Source organism: Hemitrygon akajei, chromosome 14 (genome assembly GCF_048418815.1).
Source record: "Hemitrygon akajei chromosome 14, sHemAka1.3, whole genome shotgun sequence".
In the NCBI taxonomy this organism is placed as follows: domain Eukaryota; kingdom Metazoa; phylum Chordata; class Chondrichthyes; order Myliobatiformes; family Dasyatidae; genus Hemitrygon; species Hemitrygon akajei.
The window spans coordinates 69,316,251-69,337,732 of record NC_133137.1 but is presented as its reverse complement, the minus strand read 5'-3'; the positions used below and the strand labels follow the sequence as shown (position 1 = coordinate 69,337,732).

Here is a 21,482-nt window from a genome sequence, read left to right as displayed (position 1 = left end):
CTGTAACTAAGTAGTCTGTGATCTTCAGGAGATCTCTTAGTCCATGGTAATTACTTTTCTACAAGAGGGAATTGGAGGGAAAATAAAACCAGGGTTCCTTAGATGAGAGGGAGATGGAGCATTCATCCAACAAAATATCCTTGGCTTATAATCTGCCCATTTTGCTTGTATTTACTGTTGGTTTCTTATTATGATAATTTATATGGTTCAACTCAAAGAGGCTTGGAACCAGAGAAGTAATTTTGAAATAAATGATAATGTCAACATCAGGTGGACAGTCTGTAGCAAGATCTGACAACAGCAATGTGATAATGAACAGATAGTTATTTTCAGTGATTTTGGTTGAGGAAGAATTGACAGGTCACTGGGAAGTGCTCACCTCCATTTCTTTGAATTTGAGGTGCAGGGTATTTTATACCTCTCCCTTGACGTATGCAAGAACTCAAATGTCTCTGAGAAGTTACACCTCCAGCAGCATTGCATTCTTGAATAATGGTGCCATCCTCAATTATGTGTTCAGATCACAAGTACGATTTGCAGACTTTTTGACTCAGTGATGGGGGTCACAGTTAATGGGTTATAAGTTTTCTAAGCCAACTTACTATACTGCACAATTTAAATAAATTCTTGATCAGCATATTCAAAGGTTTAATGGTGGCTTAACACTTTAATTTGTGATGAGTGATATTTCAGAAAGTTTGTATTTGCTATACCTGCACAGAGTCTGCATCTGTAATCCATGACTTTTTACAGTGAAGGATGCAAAGGACAATGTGTTTATTTGGAAGAGCAGTCATTACTGTTTAAAGGTTGGTTTCACTGGTTTTCAGTTGAGAAGCAAACTAGCATTAACTAAGGTTATTTTCAAAATTATTATTTAATTGCAAAATGTAGCAGTACATTATGTAAGTTTGTATTTCATTATAAAAACTTTCTAACACAAAACTCTTTACTTTCCATTTTCTCAAGGGCTGAGTTTTATTAAAATTGCCTCCCTGGTGGCTTATCGTAAGCTGCTTAACGACACTGATAGTTTATCAACATCAGATTGTAACTCATTCAGAGTCAGCTTTAGGGATGACAATTCATCCTTAGCTGTATTAGTGTTTTCAGATTCTGTGAGCAAGTTCTCAACAGAGGCCCCTAAAACCTCCAGGTCATTCTTGACTTCATTGATTGAAGACCTCAGTTCATCCATGGATGTTTCCAATGATGATAATTTCTCGTGATACTCAGACTGCACATCGTCTTCCACTGAGTTCAGCACACCTGCCATTCTCTTAGTTTCTTCACCAATTCCATCCACATTTTGTTCCAGCTGCTTTAGCCTCTCATTATATACGGATTGAATTTCCTCAGTCTGCCGTTGCTGACGTGATTCAAGAGCTTGCATTTCACTTTGAAGGTTAAGTGCTCTATCAGTTTCCAGACTTTGCACATCTTCCAGGTTTGATTTTAGTGCCTGGAGGGCACTGCTGAGTGACTCATGAGACTGAAGAACACTCTTCACGGTGCCCTGCATTGAATCAAAATTGTAGTACTCTATTTTTTCTGACAGGTGTGTAGCAGCTGTGTTCAAAGCCATAATGTTCTCTTCTGTGATGATTAACCGGGATTCAAACTTTTCATTGTTCTTCTCTGCAGTCTCTATAGCATTACTTGCTTCTGAAATCATTGTCTTTATTTGCTCATTCAACTCCTTCTTCGCTTCCTGTAAATCCTGCTTATTTTGGTGAATCTCTTCAGATATACCATTGAGAATGTTTTCTGTTTTGGAGACTGATTCCTTCAGTGTACCATATGCGGACTGCTGTGACTGTAATGTACTTTCCAACCGGTTATATTTATCGACTAAAGATGTAGTTTCTTGACTCTTTGTCTCAACTGCTAATTCTAATGACTCAATCTTTGATTTAATCGCGTCAATATCATTCTGACTCTTCCTTTGAAGCTCTGTAAAAACAGCGATGTTATCGTGGATTGATTTGGTTAACTCTGTTAATCTTTCTTCTACTGTTTTCTCAAGAGAAGTGAAGTCCCTTTCCCTTGCATCACGTACATCTTGGATGCCGTCGGAGAGATCTTGCAGTATTTCAGTCTGTAGTTTTTGTAGAGTTTCACCAATTTGGTTTGTCTTGCTTTCAACCTTCAAGACTGCATTGTTGTTTTTTTGCATTTCCTGCTGATTGCCACGCAGCACTGATTCCAGTTTGTTCATCATGACTTTTGTTGATTCCACCTGAAATAGATGGAACATTACAGAGATATTAGTGAATGGGAAGAGAACATAAACTGCATAAATGTCACTAAATGCTGAACCTTAAAGGCAATTAATACATTGACATTCCTTTGTATATTACTGTATATTTACAAAACATATGGCTAAATAAAAACAAATACTAATTCAATAATATACAGTCAATTCTGTCTGAGTTGTGTATGGGTGATGTCTTAACCACTAGATTCTGGAGTGGTTCCAGAGATTGCAAATGTCATTCCACTCTTCAAGAAGGGAGAGAGGAAGAAGAAAGGAAATTATTGGTTAGTTAGCCTGACCTCAGTGGTTGTAAAGTTGCTGGAGTTGATTGTTAAGGATAAGGTTTTGGGGTACTTGGAGGCACATGATAAAATAGGCCAAAGTCAGCATGGTTTGCTGAAGGGGGAATCTAGCCTGACAAATCTGTTGGAATTCTTTGAGGAAATAATAGGCAGGACAGACAAAGGAGAGTCAGTCAATGTGACTTATTTGCATTTTCAGAAGGCCTTTGACAAGGTGCCACACATGAGGCTGCTCAGGAAGATAAGAGGCCATGGTATTACAGGAAAGATACCCTAATATCAATAGAGCATTGGCTGATTGGCAGGAGGCAAAGAGTGGGAATAAAGGCTGCTGGTGACAAGGTGTTCTAGAGGGGTCAGTGTTGGGACCACTTCTTTTTATGTTGTATGTCAATGATTTGAATGATGGAATTGATGGCTTTGTGGCTAAATATACCTTTTCAACAAGTGTAAAGTACAAGGCAGAAGCATGATGGAATACTTTCCATTACCTGGATCTATGTAGCTCAAACAGGAAGTTTAACACCAATTACAATTAAGTAACACTACACTCTGGCTACAGTGTATTTCATCTGAAAAATACACTGCAAATCTCTGCCAAGTCTAAAAGTACTTCCCAAACCCATGACATCTACCATTAATAAGGAAGAGGCCAACAGGAATACCACTACCAGCAGTCACACACAATCTTGTAACTGGGTCCAAGTCTTGGAATGGCCTATCTGAGAGTTTTCCAGATTTATCTCAACCACAAACACAGCAGTGGGTCAAGATGGTGGCTCACTACACCACATCTTCAAGGGTGAGGTACTCATTAAATCTCGAGAAGTGAATGAGAGAAAAAGAAACTATGCCCACCACTAAAACTGACCACTCACTGTTGTAAGGTACCAACACCCCTACTAGGCAATGATAATTGTTCCCAGGGGGTAATACCCTCAGAGTAACAAAAGAAGATTATGCCAACTTGTCCAAAAATACCTAAGGTTAATAAACAGTATTGCTAGCACTGCAAGGTTTTCTGTCTCTATCGTCTTCAATGCAAGTAGCAAGCTACTCCATGTTACTGAGCTGGCAATGGGTACCAGAATGCACTACCACTCAACTACATGACCACCACTGTCTTACATTTATTTTTTTAACTCCAGGATTTGATATGTAGCCTGTTACCCAAACAATTGTGGTTGAATTCTTGCCATTACGCTGAACATTTCTGTTTTTAACACTGCACAATGCAGGAGAAATTCAATTTGCATCAACACTTTTAACAGCTTCTGCAGAAACAAACTACCAACAGTTTTGTTTCCATTCATGTAACTTATAATTGTTATTTGGAAGATCACTTATAATAATTCAGATTACAATAGTGCCCGGTAGAATGGAAGCTTACATATTATGTAAATGATAATTATTAAGGTGAGGAAATTATATAATACTAAAACTCAAGAAACCCATCTTAGTGATGTGTTGCCATTCAAATAGGGTTAATCATATGCAGTGCCTGAAGCGTGACTGCATGCACATTTGGATCCAGTCACTCATTCGGAAAGGTCATATGGGAACTGAATTTTAAATTGTATTACATACAGTTAGGCAATACAAGATGAAAATAAGGATTAATTCATCACGTTTACCTTTTGTAGGCTTATACTTACAATAATCTTTCACAGTTAAAAGTTAAATATTTTCCCACCAGTTGTCATAATAATGGTTACAAATTGACTGTCATATTTAAAAATACATCTATAGATGGACTATTTCTTTGAATCTCATTGGACAAAGATTTAAAAAAATGCAATTCAAAAGAGACAATTTAGGTATTGTGTTGAAGGGCACTTGGCTTGATTCTTTCAATAAAACTATTTGATAATTTGTACCCATTGAATTGGTAATCAGGGGCTTGTTTTGCAAATTCATTGAAGAACATCCTGGACAATGTACCATTTCCTCTATGCTCAATTTGTCTGCAAGCCTACGGTATTTTCTTACATCTTGACAGAGCTTTCAAAGCCATGGCTTTCCAAATCCAGCATGTGAGTGCTACCCACTGAGTCCAACTAGCAAATAACTGAAGGTGGATATATACTTCAAGCCAGCCGGTGGTGTAGTGGCATCCACACCAGACTTCGAGGCAAATGGTCCCAGGTTTCAGTCCGGCTGCTCTTTCCATGCTTTCCATCTGTGTTGTTTTGAGCATTGAGCTTGCAAATCAGCCTCATCAAAAAAACAGACAAAACTGCTAAAGAAACAGTAAAGCTGCCACCCCATGTGCCACAAGGTGTGGAAAGGAACAACAACAATATTACTTCAACCATTAATACCTTGGATACCTCTATTCATAAGCAAAGACTTTATTGAAGTCTACTAACGTCAAATAAATAAAATGCCACAAACAACAGAAATGTGAAACAAATGCTTCATTTGTTTTATTGCTGACATATGCTCATGTTGCCTCACGGTACAGGTGTGCTGGCACTAAATGTGTAAATCCCTTTATAAATGTTAACAGTTATCAGCAGAGCTGAGACGACAGTATCAATATTTATATGGTGCCCTTGACACTGATAAAACATCCCAAGGCATTTAACACTTCTGCGCTGCTTTCAATCTGTCGTAGGAATAATAAACTAAAATTGTGTAAAGCTTGGCTGTGCCTAAATCATTCAGAAAACACTCAATGACCCACTGTTAATGTCAATTAGTAAAATTTTGACTCAATTAGAGGCTAAACTGTACACATGTCTGCTACTGTTTTCAGTGTATATATTAATGAGTACCCATATTTAGTACATAGGTTAATGACTTAGCATTTCATATACAGATTTGCTTTTTCAAATTCCATGTAAAAGGAAAATTGTTACATTCCAGCATGCCCAGATTCTTGGATTCTAACAGATATTCTTTACGTGTCCTCAACTAATTTAATTGCATATCCTATTGTTAATAATCCAATGCTACCAGGCTTGAATGCTATAAGTTATCATTTATTTTATGAACCTAATGCAAAGAGAGTTGTTCCCTTCTTGCTTTCTGTTAGGGTGTATTCTGGAGTTAGGGTATACTGTATAGCAAATATTAACTTCACCAGCAACCAATCTTCAGATCTGAATATGGATTGTAGATTAAATTTTAAATGCTGTGCAGAACAGGAAACATCTAAATGACTTGAGATGTCTGCATTTTCATGAATGCAATCCACCCCATTGCATCAATATGACACAAAGGCCACAGCTGGTGGGAAGGTCCAGGCATTTGAAAACTTACATGTAACTCAAAAGAAGTATTATCAGGGCATTTTAACTAGATAGAAATTATCTTGTCACCTTTGTCTATTAACATGTAAAAATATGCTGTAATGTGTTTAGGTCTCTCCCTCTCCCTCTTCCTCTCTCTCATTCTCTCCCAACTCCAAAGGTTGCCAGCTTGTGTGTGTCCCAAATAAAGAATTTTATATCTACCAGCTATGTCTCCCTGGTGGCTTCCTTCACAGTTCTAGCACTTCCCATGAATGGATCGAAGTTAGCTATTTCAAGGGTGTGCATTAATGCTGCAAGTACCTTGACAAATTTGTGAACATCTTTAAATATTTCTGGAACATTTCATTAAAATCTTCCTCAGATATTGCATTCACAAATAAGTATGCCATAGAACATGACTACTGAAAGAAATGTAGCCCTAATATCTGAAAGGGTTTACTGATAAAGTTTCAGTAAAATACGCAACTGTGGTATGACAAAGCTAAGTGAAATATGTGATTAATTATGATACTCTTGGGGGAAAGATATCATAGCCACAGATAAATTGAAAGGTTTGAATGGTTCATCATTAATTAAAGTAGACTTGGGATACATAGAGTGCAAAACAGTTCAGCTGCTCTGCCTCTATACACAAACTAATTATGTAATGTCATGTGGAAAGGCCATGCTGGTATTTCCGGAATGTGTAACAGAATTAACATTTACAGTGATCCATGTCAAAAGTAAGGATTTGGTTCTGAAACAATCTGGATTATTTGGACAGGAAAAATATAGGCATAAAATTATGGAAATATTCAGCAGGTCAAAAAGCTTCCAACGAAAAAGAAACAGAGCTAATCTTTCAGGTCCAAGACTTTTCATCAGAACATTTCATGAGACAAAGGAGAGGTGAGTCATTAATAAAAGAGATACATGATCCATTATGTTTTGTAAGGATGGAGCAGAATTAGATGAAGGTGACAACATTATCTCTTGAAATTAAAGTACAATGTACAAACCATTACTGACGAAATTTATTAAAATGAAAACATTCTACTTGTTTGAATAGACTCTTCTCAGGCTTCAGTCGGGTACAGGTATCAATTTCAATGACAGACTCTGACATCTTCATCAGCGATTATGCCTGGGCATGTCTAGTCTGGTGGTATTTATACCCCCGACATCTCTCCCTCCTGATTAGTGAGTCCTCACCCAAGCAGGTTTCCGCTGGCTTTTTTAAACAAAGGTGAAGGTCTCGCTCTGAGTAAGAACTGGAATTTGATTGTAAATAAGGTGGGACACCAGAAACCTGATTGGATGAGGACTAACCAATCAGGAGGGATGGGCAACAGGGATATAAATACCACTGGACTAGACATGCCCAGGCATCATCCCTGATGAAGATGGCAGAGTTTGTCATTGAAACGTCAGTTAAAATCAAAACCTGCACCCAGATGGAAGCCCGAGAAGAGTTTATTTGTCATATATGCCAGGAAAACACTAGATTCTTCTACTTGTTCCTTCTCTATAGCTAAAAATTATCCCACACCTCTCAAAATTCTCTCTCTACTGTCATCTTCAATGAACTATATGAAAAATGTTAGTGGAATAAATTGTAGAAAGGAAAAGAAATGGAGAAATTAATAGGACTCAGTGTGACAATATGAAAGGACTGGCATTCAGCAGAAAAATGCATGAGGAAATTCTTACATAAGCTCCCAAGAGAGACAAAGCTCATGTTTATAGAGCAATCCGTCACAGCTTCAGAAATCGTGGAAGGATAGAACCATTTATACTTTAATTCTGTTTTATTAACTATAATTGCTGCTGTGTTATTGCAGCACAGCATGCAACCAAACTAAGTAAGATCCCACAAACAAACAAAAAAAATCATTAATTGACAAATCATATTTGCTTAAGAAATATTGTTTTAGGTATGGGAGAAAATTTCTTGGCCTTTTTGTGAAAAGATCTGCCGTGAGGTTGCTATGTACTCCCTAGATGACTAATATTTGCTTAAAGTAACACTAACTGTGAGAGAAATTTGGAAACTTAAAACTGAAACTTTTAAGATTGTTAATGTAATGAATGGGGGGGGGAACTATATCCATTGGTTGCAGAATCTAGATTTGTAAAACATCTTGAAATTCAGAGATGAATTGTTGAAGAGTGGACTTATATATAATGTATGCATGAAGTTTCTCATCCTCAATCTGTACTTAATGCTTGATCAATTATTCATGTTGAATTTCAGACTGATTGATATTACCCTTCCAAAGGCATTACAGGATATGGGAAATGCAAGCAATGAAGTTGGAAAACAGATCAATCATGATCCAAATGATCAATCAGGTGCAAAGATCTGAAGTATTTGCCCATTTAGCAATGCTTGTTAAGGATTGTTAATGATCTTTAACAATGCAATAGCTTTAGGCCAATTCAGGAAAAAGAATATTTGAAGCTCAAAACATCACATCAGGCACTTACACTCATCATCATCCACTGGGCAACAATGCCTTCTGTATGTTTCTGAAGCTGGCACTGCCTGTATCTCAAGGCACTGGGGCGATCCACCAATGCAGTCTCAACAAAATTTGACAAATTTAGTGAAAAGATAAATGTCCCCCCCAGGTCAAATCACCAGCATTAAGGCCACTGTTATACTCAGTTGGATTAGTCATGTCATTCATTTCCCTGACAACAGACTCCCACAACAGACACTTAAGAATAAGCTCTGTCATGGAAAGAGATTGCCAGACAGACAGAGGAAAAGATACAAAGTTGTGCTCAGAATCTCCGGAAGAAGTGCAACATCCTGAGGATTTGAGAATCTCTGGCTGACCACAATTCCAAACGGAGTAGGAACTTCAATAATGATCTTGGGACTTCAGGTCCATGCATCTATAGCACTCAACTCTGGTAAGTGATGGTAGGAGTGCACCCACTTCACAAGGTACCCAAGTACTTGCTCTATCTGTCTAAGTCCATGGTTCCCATACTGACCTCATCAACCACAAAACCAAATGGAAGCAAGTCATCCTCAATCTTGAGTGACAGTCTAAGAAGAAGTCATTTAGTCCCATGCTGCAGTACTAGCCAAGATGCTGCCCACAATGAGTCTTGAAAGCACATCGTCTTAAAGAAAGCATCTACTGAGCCACTCCTAACCTATAAGTATATAAAATGGACAATAATGCAGCCAATAAGACTTGAGTTCATTAGATGAGTGGTCTGCATCACTGAGCACTGAGATTGCAAGAGACAATAACAATGTATAAAAAGCATTTTGAAATGTAAATTATACTAATTAGCTGAGGCACTTTACATAGCAGCACTTATAGAGGAATTAGATGTCCACCAATGACAGCATACTGATAGCAAAAAAACAATTGGTGAATTGGAAGTACAGATCTCAATGCCAAGTTGTCCAACCTAATTAAGTATGAAGGTTTATAACTGTAATCACAAGATTAAGGTGTACAAGATGAGGTTAAAGTAAACTTGGAGGGACATGGGCTAATTGGGTACCCTTGCCTAATTTAATTTTTCCAAGGAGGTCAACCAGTGTAGACGAGGGATGCATAAATTACTGGACATGTAGATACATGAGCAAAGTGCACAAATGCAGATTAATGCAGAACTCTGTCAAGCTGTGAAAAATGAAGAGAGTGGGGGTAAAGGGAAATGATCTTTATATAGTAATATTCTTAATAAACTGAAAGAAAACTACTGTCTTGTAATGTCTAGAGTGAATAATCTCCAGAGTGAAATTTGCTGGGAGAGTGGGTTTAAGATTTTACAATGACACAGTGAACCGAACGAGCAAATAAGATAAATTATGTTTGTAAAGTAAAACATTTGATGGCTATAGATGAGATTATTTGCATGATTCAGGGATCTATTAAATACAAATGTCATTTGTAAAGATTCACTACACGCCAATAATTTTTATGCCAAGAATCGATACTTAATTTATTCTTGAGTACAGCATTTGAAAATGCATTAACTAATTATAATGCAAATCTGAGACGTGCTGTGTTCATCTGAAGGAAGCTATCTTTTTCTGCACTTCTTCATACTCACCTGCTGATAAACTCTAGTAATTCAGCAACACAGCAACCCAAAAGCAGTGACACAAATTGCACAAGTCAATGTACTATAAAAAAGAATTGACAAAATGTTATATAAAATGTTGAGTTTGGCAAAAAAAATTTAATATGTGTAGTGAATATAGGGACGCATCTGTGACATAGCAATCAGTTATGTAATGAACTAATTCTATTTTAATATGTTCATTGAGAGTGATGCTTTCATTTTCCACTTGACTCACCAGCTGTATGTTGTTTGTAATTAATCAGGGAAAACCCAAGCTTGCAAAAAAAAAAGAATAAGGCAGGTAATTCCTGTGTGGGGTCCTCAGTGATGAAGATGTTGCAAGCCATTCAGTTTTCATTCTATCAAACAATGACATCTTGGACAAGCAGAGGTGACTGCATTGTTCCTGAAAGCTTGGTAAGCACCTTTGGCTCAGCACTGTGCTTGGTGTCCTGTGCAAAGGAACTTACAGGTTGAGTAAGATTTTACAGCTCTTTTAGAGCACAAAACAGTAGAAGAAATGGGATCAGGAGTAAACCATTGAGCCTATTCCAGTATTCATCAAAAACATGGCCCATTTACCCTAACACTATCTTCCTGCCCTTTCACCATATCCTTTGACTCCGAGTATCCAAAGAGGCAACTTGTCTGATAACAGAATGAAAGAATGTTGGAGTGAATTGGTAGCTATGATGGTAGTATTGAGTTAAATCTACCACTGAGTACCCCTGTCAAAGTAATGATTTGTTTACATTTTGTAAGTTCACCATTCATGGTTCTGAAGTCAACAAATTCTGGAACTTCTTTTCTTGCAAAGAGGGAAAAAGTGATCAAATGGGAATTTTTTTTTGAGAATACATAATTAATAGGTTAAAGTATAAATACAAATAGATGATAATCCATGTATAATAACCTCCCAAACTCATAGTGATTACGAAAAAAGGAGTAAATAAGAAAAAAAAAACCCTTCAAAAAAAACCTAACCAACATGGGCCATTGCATTATGTCAAATATACACAGCAGCGTCAATAACTCCGTACCTCCATCCAAATAATTAAGGATAATAAAAGTAAGGTTTAGGAAAAGTCAGTTTAACTCATGAAAATGTTGAATAAATAGTCTCCAAGTTTCTTCAAATTTAATTGAAGGGTCAAAAACAACACTTCTAATTTTTTCTAAACTCAAATAAGAAATAGTTTGAGAAAACCACTGAAATATGGTTGGAGGATTAATTTCTTTCCAATTCAATAGGATAGATCTTCTAGCCATTAACGTAACAAATGCAATCATCTGCCGAGCTGAGGGGGATAAACAACTATTATCCACCATTGGTAAACCAAAAATTGCAGTAATAGGATGCAGTTGCAATTTAATATTCAGAACTTTGAAATGATACCAAAAATATCTTTCCAATAATTTTGCAAGCAAGGGCAAGACCAAAACATGTGGGTCAATGAAGCAACTCCAGAATGACATCTGTCACAGGTTGGATTAACATAAGAATAAAATCAAGCAAGTTTATCCTTAGACATGTGAGCCCTATGTACAACCTTAAATTGTATTAGGGCATGTTTAGCACAAATAGAAGAAGAATTGACTAATTGTAAAATTTTCTCCCACTGCTCAGTGGGTATAAGACAATGAAGTTCTTTTTCCCATTCCTTCTTAATTTTTCCTGATACTTCTGGCTGTATTTTCATGATCATATTATAAATGATGGCTACTAAACCCTTCTGGCAAGGATTCAGAGCTAAAATTTTTTCCGTAATGTCCATTGGACATAATTTCGGGAAAATCTGTAACATGTTATTCAAGAAATTTCTAACTTGCAAGTATCTAAAAAAATGAGTTTTAGGCAAATTATATTTATTAGATAGCTGTTCAAAGGACATAAAATTATTGTCTAAAAAAAGATCACGAAAACATGTTATACCTTTTGTTTTCCATAATACAAAGGCGTGATCCATAAAAGAGGGCCGAAAAAAAAAAGTTAGATATAATAGGGCTTGATAGGATAAACTTATTCAAGCCAAAGAATTTACGAAATTGAAACCATATTCGTAATGTATGACTAACTATAGGATTGGTTATTTATTTATTCAATTTAGATAAAGCAAAAGGAAGCGAAGATCCTAAAATAGAAAACAATGAGAAGTCTTGTACAGATTTACATTCCAAATTTACCCATTGTGGGCAAGATACTATAATCAATTCTTGTGTCCAAAATATTAAATATCGAATATTAACTCCCAATAGTAAAATCTCAGGTTTGGCAAAGCCAAACCACCTTCCTTCTTAGGCTTCTGTAAATATTTTTTACTTAATCTAGGATTTTTATTCTGCCACACATACGAGGATATTTTGGAGTCAATAATATCAAAAAAAGATTTAGGAATAAAAATTGGTAATGCTTGGAATAAATATAAAAATTTGGGTAATACTATCATCTTAATAGCATTAATTCGACCAACCAATGACAAAGATAATGGGGACCACCTGGTAACAAGTTGCTTGATTTGGTCAATTAAAGGTAAAAAATTAACTTTAAATGTTTCTTGGTAATTTTAATACCCAAATAAGTAAAATGATCTGTAACAAGTTTAAATGGTAAGTGTTTATAAATTGGAACTTGCATATTCAATGGAAATAATTCACTCTTATTAAAATTCAGTTTGTAACCAGAAAAGCTACTAAACTGAGTAAGCAAGGACGAAATAGCAGGAATAAATCTCTCAGGGTCAGATATGTATAGTAACAAATCATCAGCATATAATGATAACTTATAAGTCCCTTCCCCACGAGTATTACCAAAAATATTAGGTGATTCACGAATGGCAATGGCTAAAGGTTCCAAAACAATCTCAAATAATAAAGGACTTAAAGGACAGCCTTGCCTCGTACCACGGGATAACTGAAAAAAAGATCTCTGATTATTGGTAAGAACCAAAGCCAAAGGTTTATAATATATTAATTTATTCCATGATATAAATTTTAAACTAAAAAAATGGGAATTTTCAAAATTATGAAAGCTTTGAAGTATAAATTGTACATTTTCCCAATTGTTGGCAGATTGGTAAGGAGAAGGAATAAACTCAGGTTCATTCAATTCTTAAATACAGCTGGCCGTAGAAACACAGTCTGAAAAACCATTTAGAAGGAAATTTAATGTAACAAAATACAAGAGTGAAAAGAATGAGAAGTGGAAATTGGAGCAGATAACGGCAGAATAATCTTGTTCTAATCCAATTGAATGGATGAGTGGCCATTTTCTGTAATTTCAATGATCCAATCACTTTGATATTGAAGTACTTCAGATATAATCTGGCGAGTTTTTCTCTTACCTTGCTGAGCCTAATTTGATTACATTTCTATCCCTGTACTTGCACAATAATTTTCTTTTTTCACAAAGGGTAGAAGAGTACGGCATTGTACAAGCTTTTAGCCCATGATGTTGTGGCCACCTTTTAACCTCCTCCAAGATATGTCTAATGCTTCCCTCCCCGCATAGCCCTCTAACTTTCTTTCATCCATGTGCCTATCAAAGAGTCTTTAATATATCTGACTCTATCACCACCCCCAGTAGAATGATCCATGCACCCACCTCTCTCCGTGTAAAGGGCTTACCTCTATCATCCCACTATAATTCCTCCAATCACCTTGTGACCCCTTGTATTAGTTATTTCTGCATGTGGAAAAGTCTCTGACTATCCACTATCCATGTCTCTTATTATTTTGTATGCCTCTATCAAGTCACCTCTCATCCCTCTTCAATCAAAAGAGAAACGTCCTAGCTCACTTAACCTATTGTCATAAGACATGTTTTCTAATCCCGGCAGCATCTGGTATCTCCTCTGCATCCTCGCTAAAACTTCCACCTTCTTCCTATAATGAGGCCGACAGAATTGAACACAATACTCCAAGTGTGGTTTAACCAGAATTTCATAGAACTGCAACATTACCTTGTGGCTCTTGTCCCTGACTAATGAAGACCAACACATCAAAGGCATCTTTAACCACCCTTTCAACATTGCACGGCAACTTTGAGTGATTCATGGAAGTGGACCCAAGATTCCACTGTTCCTCCACACTGCTATTAACTCCATCTTGCCATTAACTCTATATTCTGCCTTCAAGTTTGACTTTCCAAAGTGTATTACTTTGTACTTATCCTGGATTGAACTCCATCTGCCACTTCTCACCCCATCTCTGCATCCTATTAATATCCCTTTGTAACCTACAACAACCTTCTATGGTATCCACAACACCACCAACCTTTGTGCCATCTGCAAATTTGCTAACCCAGCCTCCACTTCTTCATTCAAGTCAATTATAAATATCGCAATGAGCAGGTATCCCAGAACAGATCTAGCCAGCAGCCTCCAGGTAGAATATCCTCCATCTGCTACCACACTCTACCTTCTGTAGGCAAGCCAATTCCAAATCGATGCAGCCAAGTTTCTCTTCATCCCATGTCTCCTGACATTCTCTATTAGCCTACCATGGGAAACCTTGTCAAACACCTTACTAAAATTCATACACAGCACATCCACTGCTCTCTGAGATATAGGAACAGGATTAGGCCTTGATCAATTTGTTTTGTCACTTCCATGAGGCCCATGAGGCATGACCTGCCCCTCACAAGCCATGCTTACTAACCCTAACCTGCCTAAGCTTCTCCTAATGCTCGCAAATCCTGTTTCTAAGAATACTCTCCATTAAACATAAAAGACTCCCTAGTCTATAATTCTCAGGATTATCCCCATTAGTTTTCAAAAACAAAAGAATAACATTTGCCACCCTCTAATCTTCTGCTACTATGTCTGTGGCCAGTGAGGACGCAAAGATCATTGCAAGGAGCATCAACCTCTTTCATCACTTTCCACAGTAAGCAGGGATATATCCTGTCCAGTCCCAAACCCCTATCTATAATAAATTTTTTCAAAAATTCCAACATATCCTCTTTCCAGTCGGGAACTTCAATGGGTCCCCAACCCGATGCCACAACTTCCTGTCCCAGTGTGTCTTACACTTTGGGCTCCAGCCGTCTCTGTATTCTGCAGACCAAGCCAAGATTGCCTTCCTCATCTCTCTCTTGACTGGGTGAACTCTGACCTGGGCTGAAACCACCATTTGCAACAAGTATGAGGATTTCACCGCTGAGATGCCCTGGGGATTTGACCATCCGGGAAGTTGAAAGTAGGCAGTGGATCGGATACTTATCCTACATCAAGGCCCACACTCTGTGCTGGATTACACCATGGAATTCAGGAGCCTCACGGGTGGAGGGGGGATGCCTCTAAAAGGATAAACACTATGGTGATAAACTGTAGACATTGTTATCTGGTCATTTGTGAATGGGAGCAGTTGGAGAGCGAGAACATAAGACAAAATAACATTTTGTCTTATGTTCTCACATTTAAAATACAGAGCAGTAAGACGTGACCCGCTGGGCATGTCCTCCATTCCCAGTGGGATCAGTGACTGGCTACATAGAAAAGTGCTTTGAGGACATTACTGTGATTAAACTCTACACTGCCAGGGCAAACCAGAAACCATGGCTGACTGTGCACTGCTTAGGGATCAGGGCAATGCCTTCAGATCAGGGGGCAGGACAACTCTATGGTCAGCAAGATCTGCGCCCTTCGTTACAACAGGGACTCACGGCTCATACAGCAGGATATTCAAACCCTAACATACTACAAGTCCACCCTGCACAAGAAATGACAGTGACACCTCCCTTACTGACAGACTAAACACCTTCTATGCACAATTGGATGTATTAAACAATGTGACATTGAGGAAAGTCCCCTCTCCCCGAGGAACAGGTACCCTCCCTGGCCACAGCTGAGGTGAGGAGGATCCAAGTCAGAGTAAACCCAAGCAAAGCTGAGGCAGCCACCGTCATTCCAGTGGCCAATGGCACTGAACTCAATAACATTGGACCCTGTCCAGGTAGCTTACGGCTCAAACCAGTGCGCTGATGATGCCATAGCCTTGGCCTTCCACTCTGTCCTGTCCCACCTAGAAAATGATGCTGTGCCTGCCGGGATGCTGTTCATCGACTCCAGCTCGGTATTCAGCACGGTCATCCCTCGGGCTGGTGAGTAAACTGCCCTCATTATGACTCAATACCCTTGGCTGTAACTCTATCTTGGACTTTTTAACAGAACGACCCCAGTCAGTCCAAATTTGCAGCAGCAGCATCTCAAGCTCCAACACGCTGAGCACTGGTATCCACCAAGGCTGTGTGCTCAGTCCACTGCTGACTCACAGATACACTGTCAGCTTCAGCTCAAATTGCAGCATCAGGTTTGCTGATGACACCACAGTGGTTGACCTCATCAGCAACAATGATGAGTCGCCATAAAGAGAGGAGGTGGTGCCTTGTCAAATGGTGCAAGAATAACAACCTGAGTCTCAATATGGGACAAAACCAAAGAGATGATTGTGGATTTCACAAAGGCACAGGTCAAGCACTCTCCATTGCACACCGATGGCTCTGCTGTGGAGAGAGTGAAGAGCACAACGTTCCTGGGTTTGCACACGATTTAACCCGGACCCACAAACCTCCTCATTGGTCAAGAAGGCACAGCAGTGTCTACACTTTCTGAGGAGACCAATGCATGCAAGGCTCCCCACCCCCTTCTACAAGAACCCCATGCAGGATGTCTGCCTGCATCCTTGTGTGGTACGGAGGCTGCAAGGCATCAGAATGCAAGACCCTGCAGAGGATAGTTAGAACCGCCAAGAGGATCACCGGTGTCTCCCTTTCCCCTATTTGTGATATTAACTGGGCGCATTGCAGACAAAGGACCCAAAGCATTGTTGAGGATCTCTACCACCCATCCCACAATCTCTTTGACCTACTACCGCCAGGAAGGAGGTACAGAAGCATCAGGACTAGGACTGCAAGCTGGGGTAATAGCTTCTTCTGCCAGCCTGTGAGACTAATGAATGCCCTGTTACCACCAAGATCTTGTCACTAGGACAGCAAGCTGCTCACTGTACTACTTACCTGGACTGCAGCAGGTTCAATTATATTTTATTAAGTTATTTATAGTAATATTTTGGTTTAGGTGCTCCATGTGCCATATGTTTTGAAGGTGTACCATGGTCTGGAGAGCCACAGTTTTGTTTGGTTGTATATATGTACAGTCAGATGATAATAAACATAAACTTGAAATCAAATTACCTTAAGAACAAGAATTTCCTCCAGAAGGCTGAAATATACTCTACTTCAAGCCGATGTTGTGTCTCATTGCAAGAGTACAGGAGGCCACAGATTAACATGGGAGTGGGATGGAGATGGCCATTAATTCATTAGATTGAATGGAAGTACTCCTCAAAGTAACCCACCCCCTGTCTTTGTTTGATTTCTCCAATGTAGAGGGGATCACGTTATGAACACAGAAAACAATCCATTCCATTGGAATTGAAACTGAACCAAAGATTTTTTTTAAATGTAATGATGATTTCTAGTTATGCTCTGCCCCACACGTGGAAACATTCTCTCCATATCCACTCCAGTCAAAACCTTAAACCGAGAGATCTCTATTCGTTTTTACTCGGGCTCCTTTTCTTCAAGAGACAAGTCTGTTCATAATATCCTGATATGTATAGGCTAGTATTTCTCTTTTTTTGTAAATCTGCTCAGCGCCCTCTCCAACGTGGCGATCAGAATTGTACACAGTATTCTAGGGTCTAACAAACGTTTGATACGTGTTAAGCATATCTTTTGGGCACTGTTTCCCATTTTACCAACCTGTCATCTTTGATAAGGCTATCCAAGTGAAACAGCTTACAAAGTGAAACTGCAGGTTACAACAATGGCAAGATACCCCATATCTCGATGTGTTAAGATGCTATTTACATTTAAAAAAAAATATTATTCCTGCCTGGATACCAACTACACGAATTTGCACCCATATAATTCCCACAGAACCGCAGTTATAAAGAAATATTTGTTAATGAGAGTTCGTGCAGAAATAACGGAGAATCCTGGAGTTAAGCCACATAACCAGTGCCGTTCACGTTGGGCGTTGGAGGCAACGTGGTTTTAAACTTCTTAAAAAAACAACTCGTGTTAAGGGGAAGCAAATCATTCTTAGACATGTTTAAGCGAGACAATTCAACCAGGGGATTTGACAACAGTGAATGTTTCCCGAAACTGATATTGGGGTGGGCTGCGCTCTTACCTCTTGAAGAAGAGTTTCCGTCTTCTTCGCCAGGTCGTTGCTCCGAAGGGATGTCTCTTCGTTCCTTTGGTGCAAATGGTTGATCTGCTCCGAGAGGCTGTGGACATACCAGCCAAAACCAGCAGCGGCTGCGGCTAGGACTAAAAAGAGCAGAACGTTCAGCACTTTTCCAACGGCCGATGCCGACTCTGTGCTCCCCTTACCCCCTTTCGGGCTCCTCTTGGCCACGTCATCTTGCAAACTGGACGAACTGCGATCGGAGTGGCTTTTGTTTCTCTGCTTGGTGGAAGACATGCTGCAGATCTGATAAAGAAGTCAAGCCAGGCGGCTGCAGTCAAGTTGTGTGCACACAGTGCTTTGCACTAAATGCTGCTTTCGGGGGCTCCGAGACGCGCGGAGGAGGAGCACTATTGCGAGACCCAGCCCCAGAAGTTACTTAACTCCGTTACTTTCAGAGCTTCGGGCTTTCTGGAATGGCGGGACTTGAGGTTGCCACGTACTCTGGGAGGAGAACGGGCTCATTAGGGTGGTGCTGCTCATTTCAGTTACATTTCTTACCATATTGCACAGTTTTGGTATCTGAAACTATCGGTAACTTGGAATTTAAACCTCTCTCTTCTTTCCTTTTTTTTAAAAATTGTCCTCTTATTTCTCTGAACGGGATCCATTTCAATGTTTACATTTCAGACGCAATATTTTACTCCGATTTGACAGTTACATCCCCGCTTACAATTGGTATCGACGACACCCCGCATGTGTGCGCGAATGAAGCTGATCTTTGTTTTCAAACCGTAGACCGGTCCTAGCGATTAAGTTGAAACGGTTACGTTCCATTGATTAGAATCGAATCAGCTATACTTCCTTCTGACGTTCGCCTCCTCGGGACCACCAGCCCCGTTTATTGCTTGGATCACTTTCCGCTGCCATTACCCGAACCATACGACGTGGCAGTCTGGCTTCGGAGTTCAGGGAAGCTCAAGACACACACCAGTCAAATCTATGAAAGCTAAAACATCTGCAGGAATTTTATGTGTTATTGTCTATAGGCATTGGTGTTCTTGCTTCCTTCCTCCTCGGTTATAATACTCCTGTATGGCCAGTACAGATATTTTGCGCCATTTCCATGATTCTGCTAGTATAAGATGAGAATTAGAAGTAGGAATTCAGTCCTTTAAAGATAAGCTCTAGTTCTGCTGCACCACTCGATGAAATCCTGATTACTTCGTACCTGATCATACACGCAACCAATATGAATGCACAGAGCAGCGCTCCCCAAATTAAACCCCGAGTCCATTCATTGTTCGCGCCAACAACTTGGTTTGAAGAAATACCGACACAGACTATTGAGGCCAGACGATTAAAACCAAGTTGCGATTGTGCCCAATGAAAGGACTGTATCGTCGCGGCTGCGGTCGCCCTTCTATTTCCGACTTTACTATTTCTGTTCACATACCACATCACTAAACCATTGTGTCAAAGAAACGTCAAAATATCGCCAATTGATGAAAGTGTCCAGATGAATATTTTTGCGCCTCTATAAAAGCAATAACTTAATATAATATAACAATAACATAACAATATAACCAACAAGTCTAATGAGAGAAAACACTAGGTTAGTTTCTCTGAATGAACGCGTAATCTCAGGAAGAAATCAAAACTTGAAGAGTAACCTCTTTAATGAAAGTACAAGGAAAAGGTTCCCTCCGTTGAGTGTCTCAGTTGATAGCAAAGGGCAGAAAGAATTTTACGGAAGAGTTTATCAAGCAGTGCAGTTCAGAAAGTATTCGAGGAAATATATCCAAAAAGACAATGTTACAGAAAGTTTTGTAATCTAGCAGTTACCAGAAATTTTTTTTTAGGCGATGAACAGTCGACGCAGCAACAGGTTTTCAAGTTTTTTTTTAGTTGCTAGAAATGTGAGGAAGACATTGCTGACACAGCCAACACGAGGAAATCTGCAGATGCTGGAAATTCAAGCAACACACACAAAATGCTGGTGGAACACAGCAGGCCAGGCAGCATCTATAAGGAGAAGCACAATCGACGTTTCGGGCCGAGACCCTGGCCTGCTGTGTTCCACCAGCATCTTGTGTGTGCTGACACAGCAGCTCTCTATAGCATGAAAGGGGCCGGCAATTTTACCAGGGTCCAGATTCAAAGTGGAAATCTCGAAGCGAATTGTCACTGACAGAGCAGGCATCATGATAATGATTGGTAAGATTAATTTGGAATAGTCGGCAAATTAAAATGAATGGGATTATTCTGCATTATACAGTATATTTTAGATATATTTGAAGCAGAGGTTCTTAATTAGTAAGGGCATCAGAAGTTACGGAGAGAAGGCAGGAGAACAGGTTTGAGAGGGATAATAAATCAGCCCCGATAAGCATTCGACGGGCGGAATGGCCGAATTCTGCTCCTTTATCTTATGGCCTTATTTAAAAATAGGGGCTTCGTGGCCCCTATAGGGGCTAGATAGCATGATGTTCTGAAAATTGTATCAATGGTGGTGTTCATCCATTTTCATGCACTCAACTCGGAGAATTCCAAAGCTATTTCGAAGGAATTGACGTACATTGCAGCAATAAATTCGGCCACATTGCTATTTCCTGGCTCAGCTACAACAGAGTACTGTACTCAAAAGATTTCTGATATTATGCACCAAAGGAATCACATTCAGGGCTGAAAAGGGAAGTCCTGTGAAAGAACGTAGGTAACCAGGGAAGTTTGTTCTTTTAGTGGATCTAATTTAGCACTTAAGTGACTTTGACATTAAATTATTGAAGATAGGAATGGTACTCTGCGATTTTAAAGCAAAATGAAAGGATCGAGATAACGTTGCAGCTGCTTTGTAAGCCATTAGCGGAGGGCAGATTCGGTTATTTTCCAACTTGTACAACTCCCAGACAGAACTAAGCTCTGGCGATGTAATTTCCGAAGGACTTGTACTGCAAAAACAAAATACATCGCTAGAAATGTCACATTCCCCTAAAAGAAAGACAATTTGGCCAGCATATAAAGTACAAGCTGAGCAACCCCATTTGCCCAGATATTTCCCTGTAACCATTTTCTGACACCACGACTGAGGACAATCTACTGTTCAAATTCAAGTTCAAGTTTAATGGTCATTCAATCGTGCACGAATACCCATGAATACAATTATACAAAAGAACGTTATTCCAGGGCCAAGGTGCAAGACACAATACCAACAATCACACACAACAGAAGGCACATATATTCAGAATTAGGTTTATATCACCGGTGGCAGCGGGGATAGAAGCTGTTCCTGAATCGTTGAGCATGTACCTTCATGCTTCTGTATTTCCTTTCTGATGGTAGCAAGACCTGGCTGATGGGGGTACTTAATGATGGATGCCGCCTTTTTGAGGCATCACTC

General features: G+C 39.2%; 1 protein-coding gene across 1 annotated transcript; it reads right to left on the bottom strand.

Moving 5' to 3' along the window:
* Positions 1 to 639: 639 nt before the first annotated feature.
* On the bottom strand, positions 640 to 18,593 carry LOC140738668 (cytoskeleton-associated protein 4-like). Its single transcript, XM_073066316.1, has 2 exons — positions 18,086 to 18,593; positions 640 to 2,239 (listed from the first exon to the last, which is right to left on the bottom strand). The coding sequence occupies exons 1-2, from the start codon at positions 18,377 to 18,379 to the stop codon at positions 1,004 to 1,006; spliced, it is 1,530 nt and encodes a 509-aa protein (XP_072922417.1). The 5' UTR covers positions 18,380 to 18,593; the 3' UTR covers positions 640 to 1,003.
* Between the last annotated feature and the right edge of the window lie 2,889 nt (positions 18,594 to 21,482).